Genomic DNA, 18,013 nt, shown 5'->3' with positions numbered 1-18,013 from the left:
CTCCATGCACCAACCTCTTTCTGAGGTGTATAGATCTGTTTCCTCCAGAGGAAGAAACAAAACATTCCTGGGAAAGAAGGTAGAGAATTGTATACAAGCATTACCTTTGCTCTTGAGGCCAGTTCTTCTGTGATGAAGCTTCCAAATCTCTGCCTCCCTGCTCCTTTCTTCCCCTTACCACCCCCTCTGCATTTCAGCTTGCAACGAGTGACGTGTCCCTCTTCATTTCCCTGCTTTCCACATTTCCACAGTCTTTCCGTGGAGCCTCCTCCAGCTGTACCTCTGTTACCCCTCCCTCCCACTCCTGCAAACTGGCCATCTCTCCCCACACATGGGAGCCTTATGGGAAGGGAAGCCTGGGTGACGGAGCCCTCTCAAAACAGCTCTGTCTCCAAGGACACTCATGTTATCTTTGCCCCCGGTTCTTTTGGGCAGCTCTCAGCCGCTGGCTCTCTGGCACAGCTGGATGACTTCTCGTGCTAGTCACAGTTTCCACTATGCACTACTTCTCTCTGGCTGCTTGAACCCTCCAGCCATCCAGTCATGAATTTGTTCACCGCCTTCTTCCTGCCTTTTAACTAACACGCCGATTAATTCCCTGCTGATTAGTTCATTCCTGATACATTCTGCCAAATCTATTTCTAGTGGAATAAACAAGGAGGGATGAATCGGCTGCAGTGTTGTTGTTTTTGTTCCCTTGATCCCCTCCCCCAGGTCTGCACTTGCCAAATCAAACGGGCTTTGGTCTGGTCAGTACTTAATAAAGAGATTTCTAAACAAATGCAAGGTGTTAAAGGGATGAATTTTGTGAAGCAGGGGGCGAACCCCTGACTGTGCTCCCATGTCTGTGTCAAACTGGTGTTGTGCTGTGATTTGAGGAGATGTGCAGCCATCACAGCCTGAAGCTGAAGAATTGCTGCACACATCTCTCATGACTAGACCCATGGCACTGCTTGTGAGTGCCTTGGCCAAATCTGCATTCTTTTTAGTATTACTTCTCCAGTATCAACTGGCAAGAACACCCTCTCTGCTTCCTGACCAGCCTATTCTTACTTAATTCAGCTTTTCACAGCCAAGACGCTGCACTATACAGTGAGAAAAAAGACACTTTTCTCACAGAGCAAAGGACTGCCCAGCCACTCAGAATAAAAGCAAACACCCAGCAGTAAGGAACCAGGGGGTATGTGCAAGTGCTACAGACAGAGCAGCTAAAAATGCAGTATTGTGATCACAACAGATGCTGGAGTACACCAGCTGAGGAGCTGATTGTGAGGGAAGCTGAGTGGCTTTTAAGCACAGTCTGTAAATATCAGCCAGCATTATCCTTTAGTCAGCCACTTAAATCCAGTCAAGAAGAGAGAGATTCCACTGGAACCAGACTCAGGGATAGCTGCTTCTCTGACACCAGAAGCATGTTGTTTTGGCTGCTCCTGCTCCCCCAGTCCCACTGGCTCTGTGGCAGGGAAATTTCTGAGAAGACTGCCTTATTTGTGGAGCCTTGCCTGCGAAACACGAAACAGCAGGACACTCATTTGCAAAGTTATAAAACACCAGTTTTTAAAATCAACCCACAATACACAGGCTTAACACACACCAGCCTCCGGAGGAACTGGAAACATATTTTTTCAGGGCTCAAACAAGCAAACAAAATGTCCAGGCAACAGGCAAATAACCCAAACAATCATCTGCCTCCAGCTGTTTCCCATTCAGCATGTGGCAAACACAGTCCAGTTATGCCTTTGCATCTCCCTGCTAAGAGGCAGCTGATGGTCAGTGTGAGATGGGGACACCAGCTTGAATGCTCTGAGCAGGAGCCCCTCCGTGGGGGCACAGCACAGAGCCACTGGGTGAGCAAAGCTGATGGCACTTCACAGCGTGTATCAACCCAGTGCTGGCAGACCCAGCTGCTCAGAGGGAAGAGGGCAATTCCCAGTGGCACCTTAAGATGTATGCTTGCTGCTGGGCAGTTTGTGGGATTTAGCAGCAGGTGCTGCCTTCCCTTTTGTATAACATACCACCTTATTATCTACTCTCTCCTTTTCTTTATTGAGAGTCCAGTTCATAAAGGACTGGGCACTTCCCTCTGGGCTCTCAGCCACAGGGTGCCCAGCGTTGGCAGAACAAGGCTGAGACCAGAGGTAGAGCCATCAGGAGTTTGGCTGGAGAACCTTCTGCAGTAACTCCCTCAACAAACACATCCTGTGAAGGCAGCATGTGGGCACATCCCATAGCCTCAGGTGATGCACAGATTAAACTTTTACACAGTCCTGACCATCATTTGGCCTTTTCTCATGATAGGGTGAACTGGTGTTGGTTTTACTGCATTGGTTCATTAGAAACTCCATGGTCATCTGCACTACTTGAAACCTCCTGAGGTGTGCTGTTTTGCACCTGCTAGAAATGTTATTATCACTTTTCCGGGGTTTACTTGCCTTTATTTTTGTCTTACTGTTATCCTTCATTGCTTGATGGTATTTATTTTGTTGTTTGAACAAGCATTTCCTATTTATTGCAATGTCTACTTCTGTGTGAGGACTCTGTCATGGAAGGACTCAGCTAGGCACAGGAGGAAAGAGGATGGTGTTCCTGGCCTTGCCATGTAGCCATGCAGAATAGAAGGATGGGATGAATAGAATGGGTAAAAACATTGGCTTAGCACTAGTAGGAATGCAAAGACATGGGTTATTTGTCCCCTCTGGACACCTGGAAAAAGGTACAGCTGGGAACAGCTCCTGCCCCAGCAGCTCGTCAGGAGGCGACTGCCCCCTGACCTTTCAGCAGGGCTGTGTCTGCAGCCCCTCCATTGTGCAGCTCTGCACGAGTGCCCTCTCCAGCTTGAGAACCTTAAATAGCAGTGTTGTTTCATGTGGCTCCTTTCAGGGTCAAGGAGCAAGCAGAGGTTTTAGCTCCAGCAGGCTGGAAAAGGCTGTCGTCTCTGGCAGACAGGTGGCAAGAAGCAAGGGGTGGCACAGGCTTAACACTGATGAGGGGCTGGTGGCTGTGCATTTTCATGCTTTTTGCTTGTAACATTTTTCTAAATGACCACTTGTCTACACAAAGCTCTCAAGCCTAGCCCCAAGTATCTAACTTTTCAGCATCTGGCTTTTTCAAACTGCTTTGGAAAAAAAAGATAAAATGAACAGTGACATTCACATCAATTAATGAACTATTTGCAGCTTTTTTGATTGATATTCTAACACTTGACAGGTCCAATTTATATGCAAATCAGCTTACATTCACAGCGTAAAGAAAGAAAACTTAATTTCTCATGCTTTGCAAATCATTAAACCCTCTGAACATATTACTTAGTTATATGTTCCTTAAAAGCATCAGTTTAACCACAAATCACTTGTCCTTGCAATCCATTAGCCTCACAGAGAACCCTGGGCATGGGGAGCAAGCCATTTTTGTGGGGACACATGAAATTAAGAGTGGGCTATGCTGCACTACAAATGTAAAAGCATAGCAAACTATGGGCTTTTGCACTGTATGTGTGTGTGCCAGATGTTAGCAGATCACAAATGAGGACACCAGACATCCCAGCTCCTGCTTCTGGCTGTTTTCTGCCGTTCCTTTACTCCCAGCCCTAATTGGTACCAGAAGCATTTTCTTAGAAGGAGTCACTCTGCTGGACAGCTCTTGCCCTGTCTATCACAGGCTTTGCTAACTGAGACTTGAAAAGGATCCAGGATCTATCCTGTAAATATTTACATAGATACAGGACTGCCACTGCTCTTAAATCAAAGCCTGGAGGACAGGAAATGGCATATGGAACAGAAAGACTCTGTATTCAGAAAGACCTGGAAGGGAAAGAGTAACAACAGCTGTGATGGCTTCTCCAGAGTTTGCCACCTGGGACTGCACCCGCAAGTGCTGTGTCCTCAGGAAGGTCTCTCTCTGAAGCCTGGTGACATCAGTGGAAAAAAACCCTCTGGTACCAAAAGATTTTGGATCAGAACTATTCTCTCTCCTGTTCATATCTGGAAAAAAAACCAAAAAAGCTCTCTTCACCAAGTAGACCACTTGGTGTCTCTCTTCTGCTCCTTATTGTTACTATGCAAGGAGTTCCAGGACAGAGCTGGACATGAAAGAGTGAGTACATTATTTGCAGAAACAGCACCTGAAACAGGGGAAAGCAAGCAGCTGATGCTGAGGAAACATGATGTGTTCATTAGCCAGGCAGAGTCTCTTTTGACGAATCTGGCCAATATTCCTTCCTCTCATTCAGTGACAGAGGACGTTGACTTGTGAGCTCTCACACAAATCATGACTTGAAGAAGTGGCAGGGTTGGAGGGCCCGCGTGTGGGCCTGGGAATCAGGAAGCCTCGTGGCTTTGGGGAAGCCACAAAACCCTCCTTGCTCAACTTCCCGCTTGTGGGAAAGGGAGAGTTCACTTATTCACTCACCTCGGAAGGCTGCGGTGACGACTGAGGACAGCTTTGGAAAACAGCCTGGCCATCTTTTGTAATTAATCAACGACAACAATAAAATAAAATAAAATAAAATAAAATAAAATAAAATAAAATAAAATAAAATAAAATAAAATAAAATAAAATAAAATAAAATTGCAAAATAAAATTGCAAAATAAAAAGAAAACAACTAGATTTCTGCCAACCAAAAACTTTCCAAGAATGAAGGCATATATTTATAGCAACAATAATTTAAGGGGACGGGCACTTTCTGTGCAAACCACTCAGGATGACAAGCCTATTTCCCATCGGTCTGTGCCCACACAGTCGCGCAGGCAGGCTGCGGACATCTGGGCTGTCCCGGCTCACGGCTGGCTGCCACCGGGCCGTCCCTCCCCGCAGGTCTCTGCCCCTCAGCCCGCCGGGCGCACGGAGGGCGCGGGCTCCCCTCCCGCCGGGAAACTACAATTCCCAGCAGGCCGCGGGGCGGCGCGCGGCGCGGGGCGGCGCGCGAGCGCACTGCCGTGTCCAGCATGGCTACGGTGCTGTCCCGGGCGCTGAAGCTGCCGGGTAAGGGCTGCGCGCCCGGGGACTGACCGACCGCCGGCCGCGCCGGGCCGGGCCGCGCTGCGCCGGGCGGGGCCAGGCCGGGCCGGGCCGGGCCGGGCCGGGCAGGGGCAGCCGCGGCCGGGGCAGGCCTGATGGCGGGAGGCGCGGGTGCCGCTGCCCCAGGGCTGCGGGCGCGTTGCCATAGCGATGTGGCGATGTGGCGATGTGGCGATGTGGCGATGTGGCGATGTGGCGATGTGGGGTTAGGCCCGGCGGTGCGGGCGGTGAGGGGCGGCCGGCGGGCTCCATGGCCGAGGGAGGGACACAGGGGCCGGGGCAGCGTCTCGGGGCTCGGAGGGCGTCGTGTGTGGCAGAGGGGGGCCTGGGCCACGGCCCTGTGAGGGGTCTGCGCGGGAGGAAAGGAAGCGCTGACCTCTCCGATCCGCTCCTGCCGGGTTTTGCCCACAGAAGCCAGGCCAGGAGCTCGGTAAGTGCCAGTGCAATTACCCAGGTAAATGTTTAAAGCCTGCCTGCCGCCTCTGCACCTTCCAGCCAGAGATCTTCAGCGAGATGAAAGGATATTCAAGCATAAGGGGCTATTGTGTGCTGTGAGCAGCAGTCAAACAGCCATTCTCTTCAGTAAGGAGATTAAAAGGGAATTAAAATACCTTGCCAAACCAGATCTTGGGAGCATGCTAGTTGCTTTTGGATGTACTGTAGACGGTGCCAATGCACCTGGCTGCATAACCTTCAATGGGAAGAGCTCATTGCTCTTCCTAACCTGTCTTGCCTTTGGGACAGCCCTGGGACAGAGACAGGGCCCAGCTGTGTGCTGCTGGAGAGGGCTTCTCCTTGGCACTACACACCACATGGTCCTGCATGGCCCCAGCCCGAGAGGCTGCACTCATCATCCTTTCTTCCTCCATCAGTCCATGAAGGTCCTTCCTGCCATTGTAACCCTTACCAAGAGTCATTACTTTTAGTTTGTGTGGTGTCTGTTGAGTCTCATTCAGAAAAATTTTGTTTGCAAGTTGGTTTCTTCCTTGTTTTATACATACATACACATATATATATATATATATACACCTTTGTCTAAATGGGAGGGAATACATTCCCATGAAGAAGTCTGTGTAGGACGAGTGCAAACTGGTAGGTGTAGGTGTGTGCATTAGGGCGTGACCAATGGGGAACTGCAATAAGTAGTGCAGATCTCTTCTGGGACCTTTGGAACCAGCATGATCTATTTGATGTCTGCTGTTGGGAAACACTGATTTGGAAAAGGATTGTAACAGGCCTTGCAACTGCATTTAAGAGAACAGTTCTTGCATCAATCCTCAGGTTAAACTGCAGAGATCATGCCTTTCTTGTGTGTTTAATTATTGAGAAATGCAGCTTCCAACAGCAATGAGAAAGCAGAAAGCCTATTGCTATATCTGTTTGTTTTTTTTTTTTTTGCTGCATCTCATTAAATTAATTAAAAATCAGTATGGTCTTAGAAATATGTCTGCAGTACCCAGTGACTGGTGCCTGTCAAATACCAGAAAAATAAGCAGGACACGAAATTAGTACAACAGGTACTGGAACCACTGTGCCATCATTGGAATAATGCACTGAACATTGCAGTCATCTAAAGTCCAAGATCTACTATTTTCACTCCCAAGTGAGTGCAAAGAAAAGCCTTCCCCATCAGTCAAAACCAGGAAAAATAAAATTACAATTAATATCTTTGAAGCCATCAGCACAAGAAATGAATAATTTATTGTCACTGGGACCTTATTTGAACACAGATCACCTAATGGGTGCCGTCTTTCCAGACCGTGGTCGCACGATGATCCTTTGTTCTTCACTGAGAGGTCACATTCTTCTACTGCAATAGTTGCCTGTGTGAAAATAGCATTTGGCAAATACATGGGGGATTTTCCAAGTCATAAAGTGTGATTTAGAGACCTACTGCCCTTGAAAGCCAATAAGTTGGGGCATTTCCCCTCAGCTCTGTCTTTGAAAGCCTCCATCGAAATCATCGGTATTTGCTTTTTCTTACAGTGGCTGAAAAAAGAAAAAGGAAATCCAGGGTGATGTGACCAGTAACTTGCTCTGATTGTAACCACAGGCCACTGAATGGGAACCTCTGTTTTATCACTGATGCCATGGAAAAAATGGAATATGATTTAGAGCAGGTCAGAACAGAGGATGCTTTGTTGACTCTACCCGTAGGAGGGAGGGAACACAGAGCTATAGGGAAACTGACTTTGCTGATACTAACTCCATACCTGTGAGGTAGATGCAAGGTTTGTATACACTTGGAGTCTCTTTGGAGGACAGATAACAAAGTGTGAGTTACACAGACCTGGTACCTACATAAGACCACAGAACTGCAGCTTGCTTTAGCACAGAGAATGACTTCTCATGAAGGCTACACAATGGTTATCCTTTCAGGGCATATGGTGAGAGTTTCACCAAGAGGCCAGCTCAGATCTTACCATTTCTACTTCCATGATGGAAAACTGAAAACTGTGTGTATTCCTTGACAGCTGGTTGCTTGCAACAGAGGCAGTGTTAGCTTTCTGTTGATGGACAAACTGTTCTCCAGCCTGAGCCTTGTTGTTAACCAGAAAGGAAAGAATTTGACTTCTGAAGCACTTTAAAAATAAATCATCATTCTCTAAAAGGTGTGAGACTTGTGTTTTCACACATTCTTTACTGGTTTTTATGTTTGTTTGTGCTTTTCTGCTGAAAAATCATCTGGGGGTGATTAGTTAAAGTCAGGTGTGTTATACCTCCTTCCCACAGCTAGTGACCTAAAACTCAGATGAGGAGTCATGTTCCTTCTGGTCTCCCTCCAGCCAGGTGAATCATGATTTACATGTTCTCTGCACAGAACAGCCTTGGGAGGCTGAGGAGAGCACATGCTTGCCAGCATTCCAAATACATTCCCAAAACATCTACAGATTGATTAAGGCTCTCTCTGAACAGTAGGAGATAAGTGTTTGAATCCTCTGAGATGAGCTATACAATTGGGTTTTGCATGTGCTAGATGAGTGCTCCAACAGCCCTTCTTAAAGGGCAATGTCTTCCCTTCTTTTGGCTTAAAAAAACCCAAAACTCAGGGCACTTTATGCCTGAGTTTAGTGAATGGCTGTGCCTTGTGGGTGTGCTGGATAACTTTTTGGGGAAAGATAAGGTGAAGGTGTGCCAGTTTCTGATTCCTACTCTGGCTTAGACATGAATTGAGACTGAGCAGCTCTCTGCCTTATAGCTCTCCTATACTTCTTCAGATTCTTAGCTATGTAGATCATCAGAAGCTGTCATTACTGTGTAGCAGCTGTTTTGTAGCTACTGCTCAGTGGTTCTCAGTAGGGCATGTGTTCCTGTTGCAGGTTGTGGTTGATGCCACTGTCAATCTCAGCATCTCAGTCTCTGCCAGTTCAAGGAGTGGGTGAGCCATATTTTCAAGGTCCTTTCTGTCTCCAGAAGGGGAGAACAAAACTATTGCAGATAAATTTAATTCATACCAGTGCTTTCAGTTGCATCAAGAATGATCAGCAGGTTCCAGTCTTTTGGTTGACTGTTTGGAATTAAAATAATTAAACAAAACATAGTATATGTAAAGCATAATTATTCTTTGAGTTGTTTTGCTCAAAAGTCACCAGTTTCCAAAACTGGGAGCAGTCTAGTTAACACAACTGTCTGACTTTGACTTCCCAGGCATAATACCATTTACTCTTGGGCCAGCCACGTTTGTTTTTCATGCCATTCTGACCTGGCTTGAACTGGCACATCTGGATCTGTTGTGAGAAGCTGCAAGTACACTGGCAGCGAGACCTCTCTGGAATTTTTTGCTTTAACTGAGTAGTCTTTCAGGCACTTTTTAGCACAACCTACAGTATTACACACCTGTGAAATGACACTGCAACCTCTGAGCAGAGAGTTGTGTGCCACCAGGGTCGGTGGCCTTCTGTGCACTTATGGGGTGGAGCCAAGGTTATCAGGAGTTCCTGAAAAGCCCACACTTTGAGCACATGTTTAGAGCAGAGCTATGTGAAACAAAGCAGTGTGTCACAGGGATACACCAGACCAATCCATAGAAATGCAGTATCTCTTGGTTCCTGCCTCCACAAGGAACTGTTTTTTGGAGTGTATATGTACACCAGGTTTTTGAGTCTTTTGTAGAAACCCCTGATTCAAAAAGGAAGAGTCTGTCTTAGATATGTGAACGTGTTGGATATTTTTATTTCCTTCTGTTCAGTGTAGGTGAGTTGTCCTGGTTGTTCCACCTAATGTGGGGCATTTAATTTTTGGTGGGATTGTAAGTTTTTCTTAAGTCCTAAAAATGAAGCTGAATACCACTTGTAAGTGGTAGACCAAGGGAGAGTGAAGGTCCTTTTGTGGGGTGAGAAATGAGGAAGAACTAGGATACATGTGCTGCAAAATACACTCTAGTTTATGCAAAATAGCTGTGTTGCACTAGCTAGGTACTACAGTACATCTGTAACTTGAGTGTCTTTAGCAGGAAAACCAGAAGTAAGGTGTACTATCTTAGTCAGGAGGAATAATCATGAAAGCCCTAAAATTTCTGCTTTGTAAAGCCTTCCCATCATCTTAGTGTCTGAGAGGGGTTACAGCTTGCATATTTTTGCTTATTAGTTATGCCTTGCATGTATCACTTCAGGAATCTTCAGGCACCAGCCAGTTCCTGTTTCAGATCAGCTTTAAACAAAAGGAAATGAGACAGATACCTGGGATAGCAAGGTCCCACCTTGTAATCAGAGAGAGAGAGAACCAGACTGAGACTCTGGAATCCTCAGAGCGTTGGCCATGGCTCCGTGCCCAGCCTTGTGGCACGGGGCAGCTCCCTGAGACGTGACGCTGGACTCGTAGCTTGGGGCAGTGAGTCTGCATGATCTTTGCTGTCCCCATAACCAGATGGTGCTGGCCTTAGGCCAGGGTCTGTGAGCAGCTCTACACCTGCCCTCCTCACCACACTCCCTGTGTCTGTCCAGGGCTTGGGGCAGGTTGTGTGTGCTGGGCACCTGTGCAGGAGACACCTAAAGGTGAGCTACCTTCCTGCACCACCACCTGAAGGGATCAGTACCAAGTTATCTGTCTTGGCCAGGCTAAGCACAGGCTGTGGGCTCTGCTGGGAGCAGGAACAGAGCAGGTGCACTGTGGTTGCTTCAGGCAGGGGTTGGAGCATTCCCTTTTGCAGAACTGAGCCATGCAGAGAAGGTGGTGTCTTGAAGGAACACCCTGATTCCTCCAGACGTCAGCATGTTACTGGGCCAAAGGGGCAAAATTTCTTTCCCCTCATCTTCAGGGAGACTTCATTCTTGGGATTTCTGCTGGTCAGAGTGACTTTGAGATACGTACAAGTCTCTTTTCTTAGCTTGACAGTGGAAGAAGGAGTCAGGATTCTTCAGCTGTAGTTTTTAAGGCTGTTTATTTCTTATGTGTAACATTCTTTCTTTGGTTTGCTGAGGTCTGTTTAGCAGGTTAGACAGAGGCACACTGACCGCCCTCAGAGGTGGTGTTGTCTTTCATACTAAAAACTACGTGTACATTATTTACAATAGCTTCCTAATACTTATCATGTATGTTAGACAGTGAGTTTCTACTTTAGACTAATCTAAAAGTGCTAACATCACTGGGAAGATGGAGGCTAGGAAGGAGAAAGAAGAAGGACAGGGCACACTTAAATTCTTTTATCTTGGGACTCTGAGCTTCTATTCTAAAACTCTAAAAATTTACTTTTCACTCTGTGACAGACTGTTATTCTGCTTAAAGTTTTTTGACTTGTAGTTCTTCATATAAAGGTGGTAATTTGCTCTATGGGTCAAAATCAAAGTCACAGGTGTCTTGGGCTCTGTGCCAAGGTCTCTGAGCTTTTTGGCAGCAGCTTGAGCTATCCAGGACAGCTAGAGAAGATGTCCTGGGTTCTGGCACTTCATGTTTCATTGCTAATCAAGAAAGTATAAGAATTAAATCAGCCATGAATTCCATATAGATGCATGCATACACATACATATATGTATACACACACATATCTGAGTAAAATAAGCTGTCAGCATCTTTTCTCCCACACATGCTACTGTGAACCATGGAGAGAGAGACCCTTTGATTTCTCTCACACTTCTCACTTGGAGCCATGCAAAATCCAGACTACTCTGTCATCCCTTCTGTATCGCTCTCCACTGCAGCCTTGTCTCCACTGAGATCCTGCAAAAACTCATGTTTATTGTCTCTCTCCATCTTTCTTCTCAGGAAAGAAGAGCCCAGACCTTGGGGAATATGATCCCCTCACTCAGGCTGACAGTGATGAAAGTGAAGATGACCTTGTACTCAACATCCAGAAGAATGGGGGGGTCAAGAATGGGAAGAGCCCCCCTGAAGAGATGCAGGACCCTGATTCTGATGTGGAGGTCGGGATGACAAAGCAGCACACGTCTGAGAGCGCTCCTGAGGGTTATCCTGCCGAGACAGCTGGGAGTTTGGAGCAGAAGGCTGCTCCCTCCCTCATGCCATACCTGCGCACTGCTATCTTTTTGCTCACTGTGGTGATCTCGATGATTCTTGTGCTGGTGTGCGCATTTCTAATTCCCTGTCCCCCTAGAGACTTGCATAACACCTGGAACCGCAACCTAGGTCAGGGAGCAGGTGAGAAAGCCCCAGGAACAGCATCTGGCATGGGGGAGGTGGCAGCTCCCAGGCTGGGCATCGGTGGGAGAGACCTATCTGGGAGAGCCAGGTCAGAGCAGAGGCCTTTCCTCACCACTGCAGATGCTCCAAAATAACAGACAGGTGGCTGTGTCCTGCTCACTCTTGAAGCTGAGGCATGTGAAATCTGGCATCCGCACATAACAGTGCCATAAAATTTTGTTTCTGCCAACATCAAAAATTATTTTGACTCTTCTTCCATCCTGCCTTTTTGTCTGGATGTTGTGCTCTGTTCCAGATGGAGATGGCCCAGCCCAGTTTAAAATACAGTGCCTCCCTTTCTACAGCCTGGACTTTACCAGTACCTCCATGCTGAAGTATGTGGTTGTGTTCAACAGGAGAAGGATAGAAGTCTTTGTGTCTTCTAACTAGCTTAACTAACCCTATTCTATTGTCTTTTAGTCCTGCTTGAATCCATAAATCAACATTTGAGATCTTTTGTCATCCTGTATGGGTCACTGGCATCTCCCATTCTGGTTTCTGCAATAAAGTAACACTGTTTTGTGAAATAATTTCTGCCAGGATTTCCATCTGTCTCTGCCTCCTTGCTTTTTGCCCCTGGCCTCCAAATCCAAGCTTTTCATAAGATACATGGCTCCACATTGCCTCAGAAATGGAAGTGTGAAACATGAATCTTTCTCTGTTGGCTACTCCATTTCTCCTTTCCCTTCTCTGAGCCAGATGCTACATTTCTGTCATTTCATGAAATTAAAGATCTTACCATGTTGTGAGCTGCCTGCTCTTGGTGGTTCCTTGGCAGACTTTGTGAGACTTGTCAATGCACAAGTCTCATTTCTGGACCAGCCCTCCTCTCCCAGTGTGGAAAATGAGCTGGGTGGCCTTTTTGGCATGCAGTAACTCTGTTATTTTTGCAGGTGGTGTGTTATCCCCACTGGAGCTGTGTGATGTGAACGGTGATGGCCTCCCTGACATCCTCATTGTCTTCACTGCCTTGATGAATGCCAGTGTCATGGGTAAGCACTGCAGCTCCTTTCCATTCCTCTTAATGTGTCAGTAGGGACCTTTGTATGCTTGTCTTACCCATAGGAAGAGTCCCTGCCACTGCAAATCCACTGCATTGCTCTTTTCAGAGTTCCTTAAAACTGCTGGTGTAAAACTGCCTGTGGTTGGTCATGCTTAAAATTTTCGTTACAAGCCTGTGCTCCTATACCTTTTGGTCAGCATCATCTGTTTGCTCTTACCTCATCTTGGGGCAACTCTGTCTCTTTGTCCTGCATTTGTGCACACTTCACTTTGTTTTTCGAAATACCCTCACTTTGCTGCCTTTTTCTCCAGGTCACTCCATATACTTGCCAGGCTGTTAATTCACAAATAATAGTCTGATAATGGGGCAGCTACTGTGCCTGGCTGTTTAGGAGGTGTTGCCCTGCTTCCTCCTCCTGGCTGCTTTGCTTTTTTGGTTAGTCCTCACACCCTTCAGGTAACATAGCAGAACCTGCTGATGCTGGCCACCATTACACAAGGGCTGCCAGATCTGGTGGCATCCTGTTGCACTGGGCTTCTGAAGCCCTGGAGGTTCCCAGCTGCCTGCTGTACTGCAACTGTCTATGCTGGCATGGCCTGGTGCCAGGTGAACCTCTTCTGCCTCAGAGATGTATTCAGGGAGCAAGCATACATTGCACAACCTGAAGAAAATTCTTGGAGCAAAATGCCTTGGCTCTTCAAAGACGTAATAAAAATATTATTAGAGGATAGGGAAGATGCCTTTCTCCATGGCCCAAGCAAGGCCTGTGGTATTTCACAGCAAGTCCTTTAAAAAGAAACCTATGAACATAGAGAAAACTGTAAAGTAACTTAAAAAATAAGCGAGAAAGGAAGACATGGTTGACAGAGAGGCTATATTCCATTTATATTAATTGTACTTGCACCCTATATTTTTGCCATTACATTGCTTTTATTTTTTATCCCAGATATACATAGAGGCAGCATGCGCTGAATGAAACTGGTCATACCTAGTTGCATCCTGGGTTGTAGCTGTGCTGGAAGACAAAAACCACACACTAAAACAGGTGTAAGCAGATCACAATCCAAAACTCACATAGTTGGATATCAGCTACCTGTAGCCTGTGCTTGGAGCATTCACACAGTGCCAAGTAGAGATAAGCTTGGAATAGGCACCCAGTGGAGTAATCTGCAACATTGTTAACTGTTTCTCCAGCTTGTAGGCACAACAGCTGTGAGCTGCATTCAGGAGTTAGTCGTTCTTGGTCCCTATCAATGTAACAAAGATAACTTGATCTGGGGCACCCCCTTAGCACAAGCCACATGATTTTCAGTTTGAGAAGAGAATGAGTTTGATTTAGAGACTGGACTCAGCCTTGTGTTTAGCCAGTGGCCTTTATATGCCCTTTGTGTCATCAGGTCACATGCTAGTGAGATAGAAGTTGTCTTGGTCTGTTGTTAGTTTGAAACGTGTGGGAGTTCATCTTAAGTTGTGATATGACCATACTAGGTGGAAATTAATTACAATAACCACACTGAAGTCTGAGGGCAGGCTGAGCTACAAGTTGATCACATTTGGAATCAGAACCAACAGTCAATTGAAACAGCATACACTACTTTATTTTACAATTATTTTATGCTAACTGGTGAATTGGAAAAAGAATGCCAAGTTCCACCAATTGGTTGCATTCAATCTGTTTTTCACAATAATGAAACTCCTTTGGAAAACAAAGGAAAGCACTCTCAGACCACCAGTCACTCTCTGTTGCCTCCAGAATTACAGACAAACCAGCACTTTCATCTGAGGTGACGTCTGTCTTGGGAGTCAGTTAAGGTTTCCCTTTGGTGCTAGGTGTTTTGTTGAGGGAGAGGAGATAAGAATAATCAGTCTAATTTGACAGCAGTAAATTTCACAGGAGGAAGACACCACAACTGAGCACAGTGTCCACAGGAGCTTGGTTCTCTCTGCCCAGCTGACCACATTTCTTGCAATGAGCTCAGGTTTTCATGATTTTCTGGGCTGTTGATTTTCAGCCCAACTTGTTTGGAGATCACTGCTGGGCTCTGCAGCAGAGAAATTCAGCCATGAGGTGACATTTGACCTTTGCTTTCAGGCAGTGTGGATTTGTCTGTCTGAACTGCTCAGCTCCAGGAGCTAGAGCTGGATCTCCAGCAGAAGGACCCAAGGCAATGTGGTCATAGTAATCCATCTGACACCAAGGGATTATATTCTCTCTTTCCTGCTTCTTCTAGGTGTCTCTAGACCCTCTGTAACTGTGGTGGCACTTTCTGGTATGAATGGCAGCACCTTGTGGTCCATCCAGCTCCCGGAGGAGACGCAAAGTGTGCAGTGCAATGGGCTGTCACTGGGGGCAGCTGCAGGGCCTGTCTGCCTTGTTACAGGAACATCGAAATTCCTCAGCCTTCTCAGTGCCTCCACAGGTAAAGTCAGCTACCAGCATATTAGAAATGTGCTGTTGCTTTTTTATTTACTTTAAAGGACTAATAAGCATGAATGATTTGGTTCTGACACATCATGGTGGCTATTACTTCATGACACACGGAATGGAGTCAAAAGTAACGTGTTTCTAGTTACACAGGATAAGAGAATCCAAAACATTTCATCTCTGTGGCAGCATCTTTGTCCTACATCTCAGAATATTTCAAAGTGTTAATCTTACCCTGTAGCATCCCCATGTCATAAAAAATATGTAAAGTCTGTTCTCATTAGCATTGAGCTGCTGGTACAACTCAGGACCTACCTAACAGCACTGCAAAGCTGAACAGCATTCTTGGAGAAGTTACATAAGGATATACACAACATCCAGGAAACCTTGCAGAGAAGTTAGGCCCATAGTTGAATTGATTAGATATGAATGAATATTGCATTTTTAATCCCTTGATCATGTACACCTTTATTCTCTGATTGCTGTTTGTTCTCCCACATTAATTCATTGGCAGAAATAGCCATAGGTAGGTATAGGGTTGCTTTTGGAATCAACCAAAAGGTACCTTGAAGGTGGGTAACTTTGGGATGGAGGTGTTTGTTAATATTACAGTTAGGTTTTAATGAACCCAGTTCATCCAAGGACAACAATTTCACCACAGTTTCTGGCTCAGCAACAAGACACCTTCTCTTATCTCCCCTGGCTGAGGGGTGCTGTGCCGTTTATCAGCTGCACAGTACCATCAAGTTCCCCTCCCTGCAAGGATTTCTACAGTCTGGCCATGGTATTCCCACCCCACCTTTTGTTCCATCCCCTTTAGTAGGTGCTATGGTTGCAGATTGTGGATGTGTGGAGTCATGGTGGAATAGGTTTCAGGCATGCCAATCACATTCCATCCAGGGAGCAGCAACTGTATTTTACCCTATTATTTCCATACTGTTAGAACTTCTGTTAGGATGTGAATATAACTTCTCAAGTTTCCTATAATTTTACCCCCAGCTGTTTTCCCACACTTTTCAAATGCTTTTAGGGACTTGGGTTACTTGCACAGTGTTTGCATGGTCAGGACCATGAGCTGCCTCCTTTACCAGCAGTAGTAATGTACAAGTTTGGCCCTTGGTTTACTTTGTTATTCAGGGGCATCCTACAGAAAAACATTTTTAAAGATTTTAAAAGCAGAAAAACATTTTTAAAATTTTAAAACAGAAGTGTTGGCAAAAGAATGATGAAAAACTAAAAGCATCAAATTTAATTGTTGCCTTCTTTTTTAATGTTTATTTGCAAGTTTGCAAGTCTGGTTTTACTAGGTTTCCAGCTGGGTCCGTGCTGGACTGCTGAACCATTTGACATCATGTCTGTTAACATGCTTTCCCCCTGAGGTGGAGTGAGCATGTCATGCTGGAGTGGTAATTTGCTGCTGGGAATTTAACTGAGACACAGATTTGCACTCTGAGTATCAGAACTGTCCATCTGTTTCCTTTCCTCACATTTACCTAGCCTTTACTGCTGGCTGAGGCAAACAACTGCTGTCCTGCAGAGCAGCACTCTCATTTGGGTTCTCCTTTCTAAAGTGAACCTTAAATATTCTTTCCTGTTTCAGAAATTATATAGGGATCAGGTCTTTTATAGAGATGCTAAGAAGGAAGCACAGCAGGACTTGAGGTCTGACTCAAAGGCAATCTGAAGAAATGCTGGGAGAAGAATTTTGCTTTCCACTGCAGTTTGTCTCAGTTTGTAGATGTGTCTTTCCCCTTCACACAGAATGGGAGAAATAATTTCTCTTGCTTCCTTTTCAAGAAGGTTTTGTGGAACCCTCTAGGGATGCCCTCTGGTTCCCCAAGTACAGGTCTCTTTTATGCTGTTCTTTCCGCAGGCAAGACCATCTGGACACTGAACTCCATTCATCTTTCAAGTGGGATCCTGGCTGCACCAGCTGCAACTCTTCCAGATGTAGATGGAGATGGCATTAGGGATATTGTTGTTCTGGTTCTCACAGAGACACAGGTACAGCACATCCTTGCTCAAGGTTTGGAAGGACCTTTACTATTTGTGTAGAGGAAAAACAGACTGATGTGGAAGGAGTGTAACCAGAGCTGCAAGAGCCCGTAATTTTCATTCCCTTGGATTTTGCTGAAAAGCACCCCTTTTCTTCCAGTAGCTCAGAGCAGTGAGATCAAACAATAATGACACTACCTGCACTCTTGACAGCTGGGAATGAACAGAAGGGTCATTATTTGCACCTGACTGAGACTTGAGAATTATCTGTTTCTGTTCAGTGAATGTGTGGTTTGAAGTGAGTGTTTAGCAGCAGTGTAGGGATGGATCTCTGGAGAAAGGAGCAGTTAGCTTATCCAAAAGAAAGAAATACTTTCTTTTATTAATTAATTCAGATTAATTGTGTGATTAATTCAGATGCAGATTTCCTTTATGCTCATGCCTCCCCACAATTCTAACATAGATTTTGTTAGAGGAGCTCTGATTTTTGAATTCCCTTTCATATTTGATCCATTTCTGTGAAGAGAAAAACGTGAATGTTAAGATGCCTAGGAAGCCAGACTGAGCAAAGAGAAAGCAAACACTAGACCTTGCTGAGGTGGAAATTATCAGTGCAGCTTCATGCTATGGGGTTGGGAGAAGATTCTGAGTGCAGAGGTGCTTGAAAGCACTGATAAAAATCTCTGCCTCTCTCTCCTTGCAGCCTGATGTGGTTTTCATCTTGGTATCAGGAAAGACTGGAACTGCTTTGGGTGGGCCTGTGAGATACAGCACCAATGGAGAAGGGAAAGTGATTGGCCCCCAAGTCCACATCACCAGCCGGGGAGCCATCTACATCCTGTTTGGTTTTGGTAAGGTGCACCTTGCCTCTGTAGCACTTCACCTTCCTGAGAAAACATCTGTTTTACCTAAAATGGTCCAGAATGTCCCTGGGATA

At 45.8% G+C, this 18,013-nt stretch overlaps 1 protein-coding gene across 1 annotated transcript in view; it reads left to right on the top strand.

The window, feature by feature from the left end:
* The first annotated feature begins 4,897 nt into the window (after nucleotides 1-4,897).
* FAM234B (family with sequence similarity 234 member B) overlaps nucleotides 4,898-18,013 on the top strand; it is a 22,602-nt gene continuing 9,486 nt past the window's right edge. Inside the window, exons 1-6 of the mRNA XM_066549710.1 lie at nucleotides 4,898-4,981; nucleotides 11,219-11,611; nucleotides 12,547-12,645; nucleotides 14,888-15,076; nucleotides 16,955-17,085; nucleotides 17,780-17,927. Of these exons, the coding sequence (XP_066405807.1) occupies nucleotides 4,945-4,981; nucleotides 11,219-11,611; nucleotides 12,547-12,645; nucleotides 14,888-15,076; nucleotides 16,955-17,085; nucleotides 17,780-17,927 (997 nt within the window). The 5' untranslated portion in view covers nucleotides 4,898-4,944. The remainder of the gene's footprint in view (nucleotides 4,982-11,218; nucleotides 11,612-12,546; nucleotides 12,646-14,887; nucleotides 15,077-16,954; nucleotides 17,086-17,779; nucleotides 17,928-18,013) is intronic.

The sequence above is a fragment of the Molothrus aeneus genome, chromosome 5, assembly GCF_037042795.1.
Source record: "Molothrus aeneus isolate 106 chromosome 5, BPBGC_Maene_1.0, whole genome shotgun sequence".
Lineage (NCBI taxonomy): Eukaryota > Metazoa > Chordata > Aves > Passeriformes > Icteridae > Molothrus > Molothrus aeneus.
This window is presented reverse-complemented; position numbering and strand designations above follow the sequence as displayed.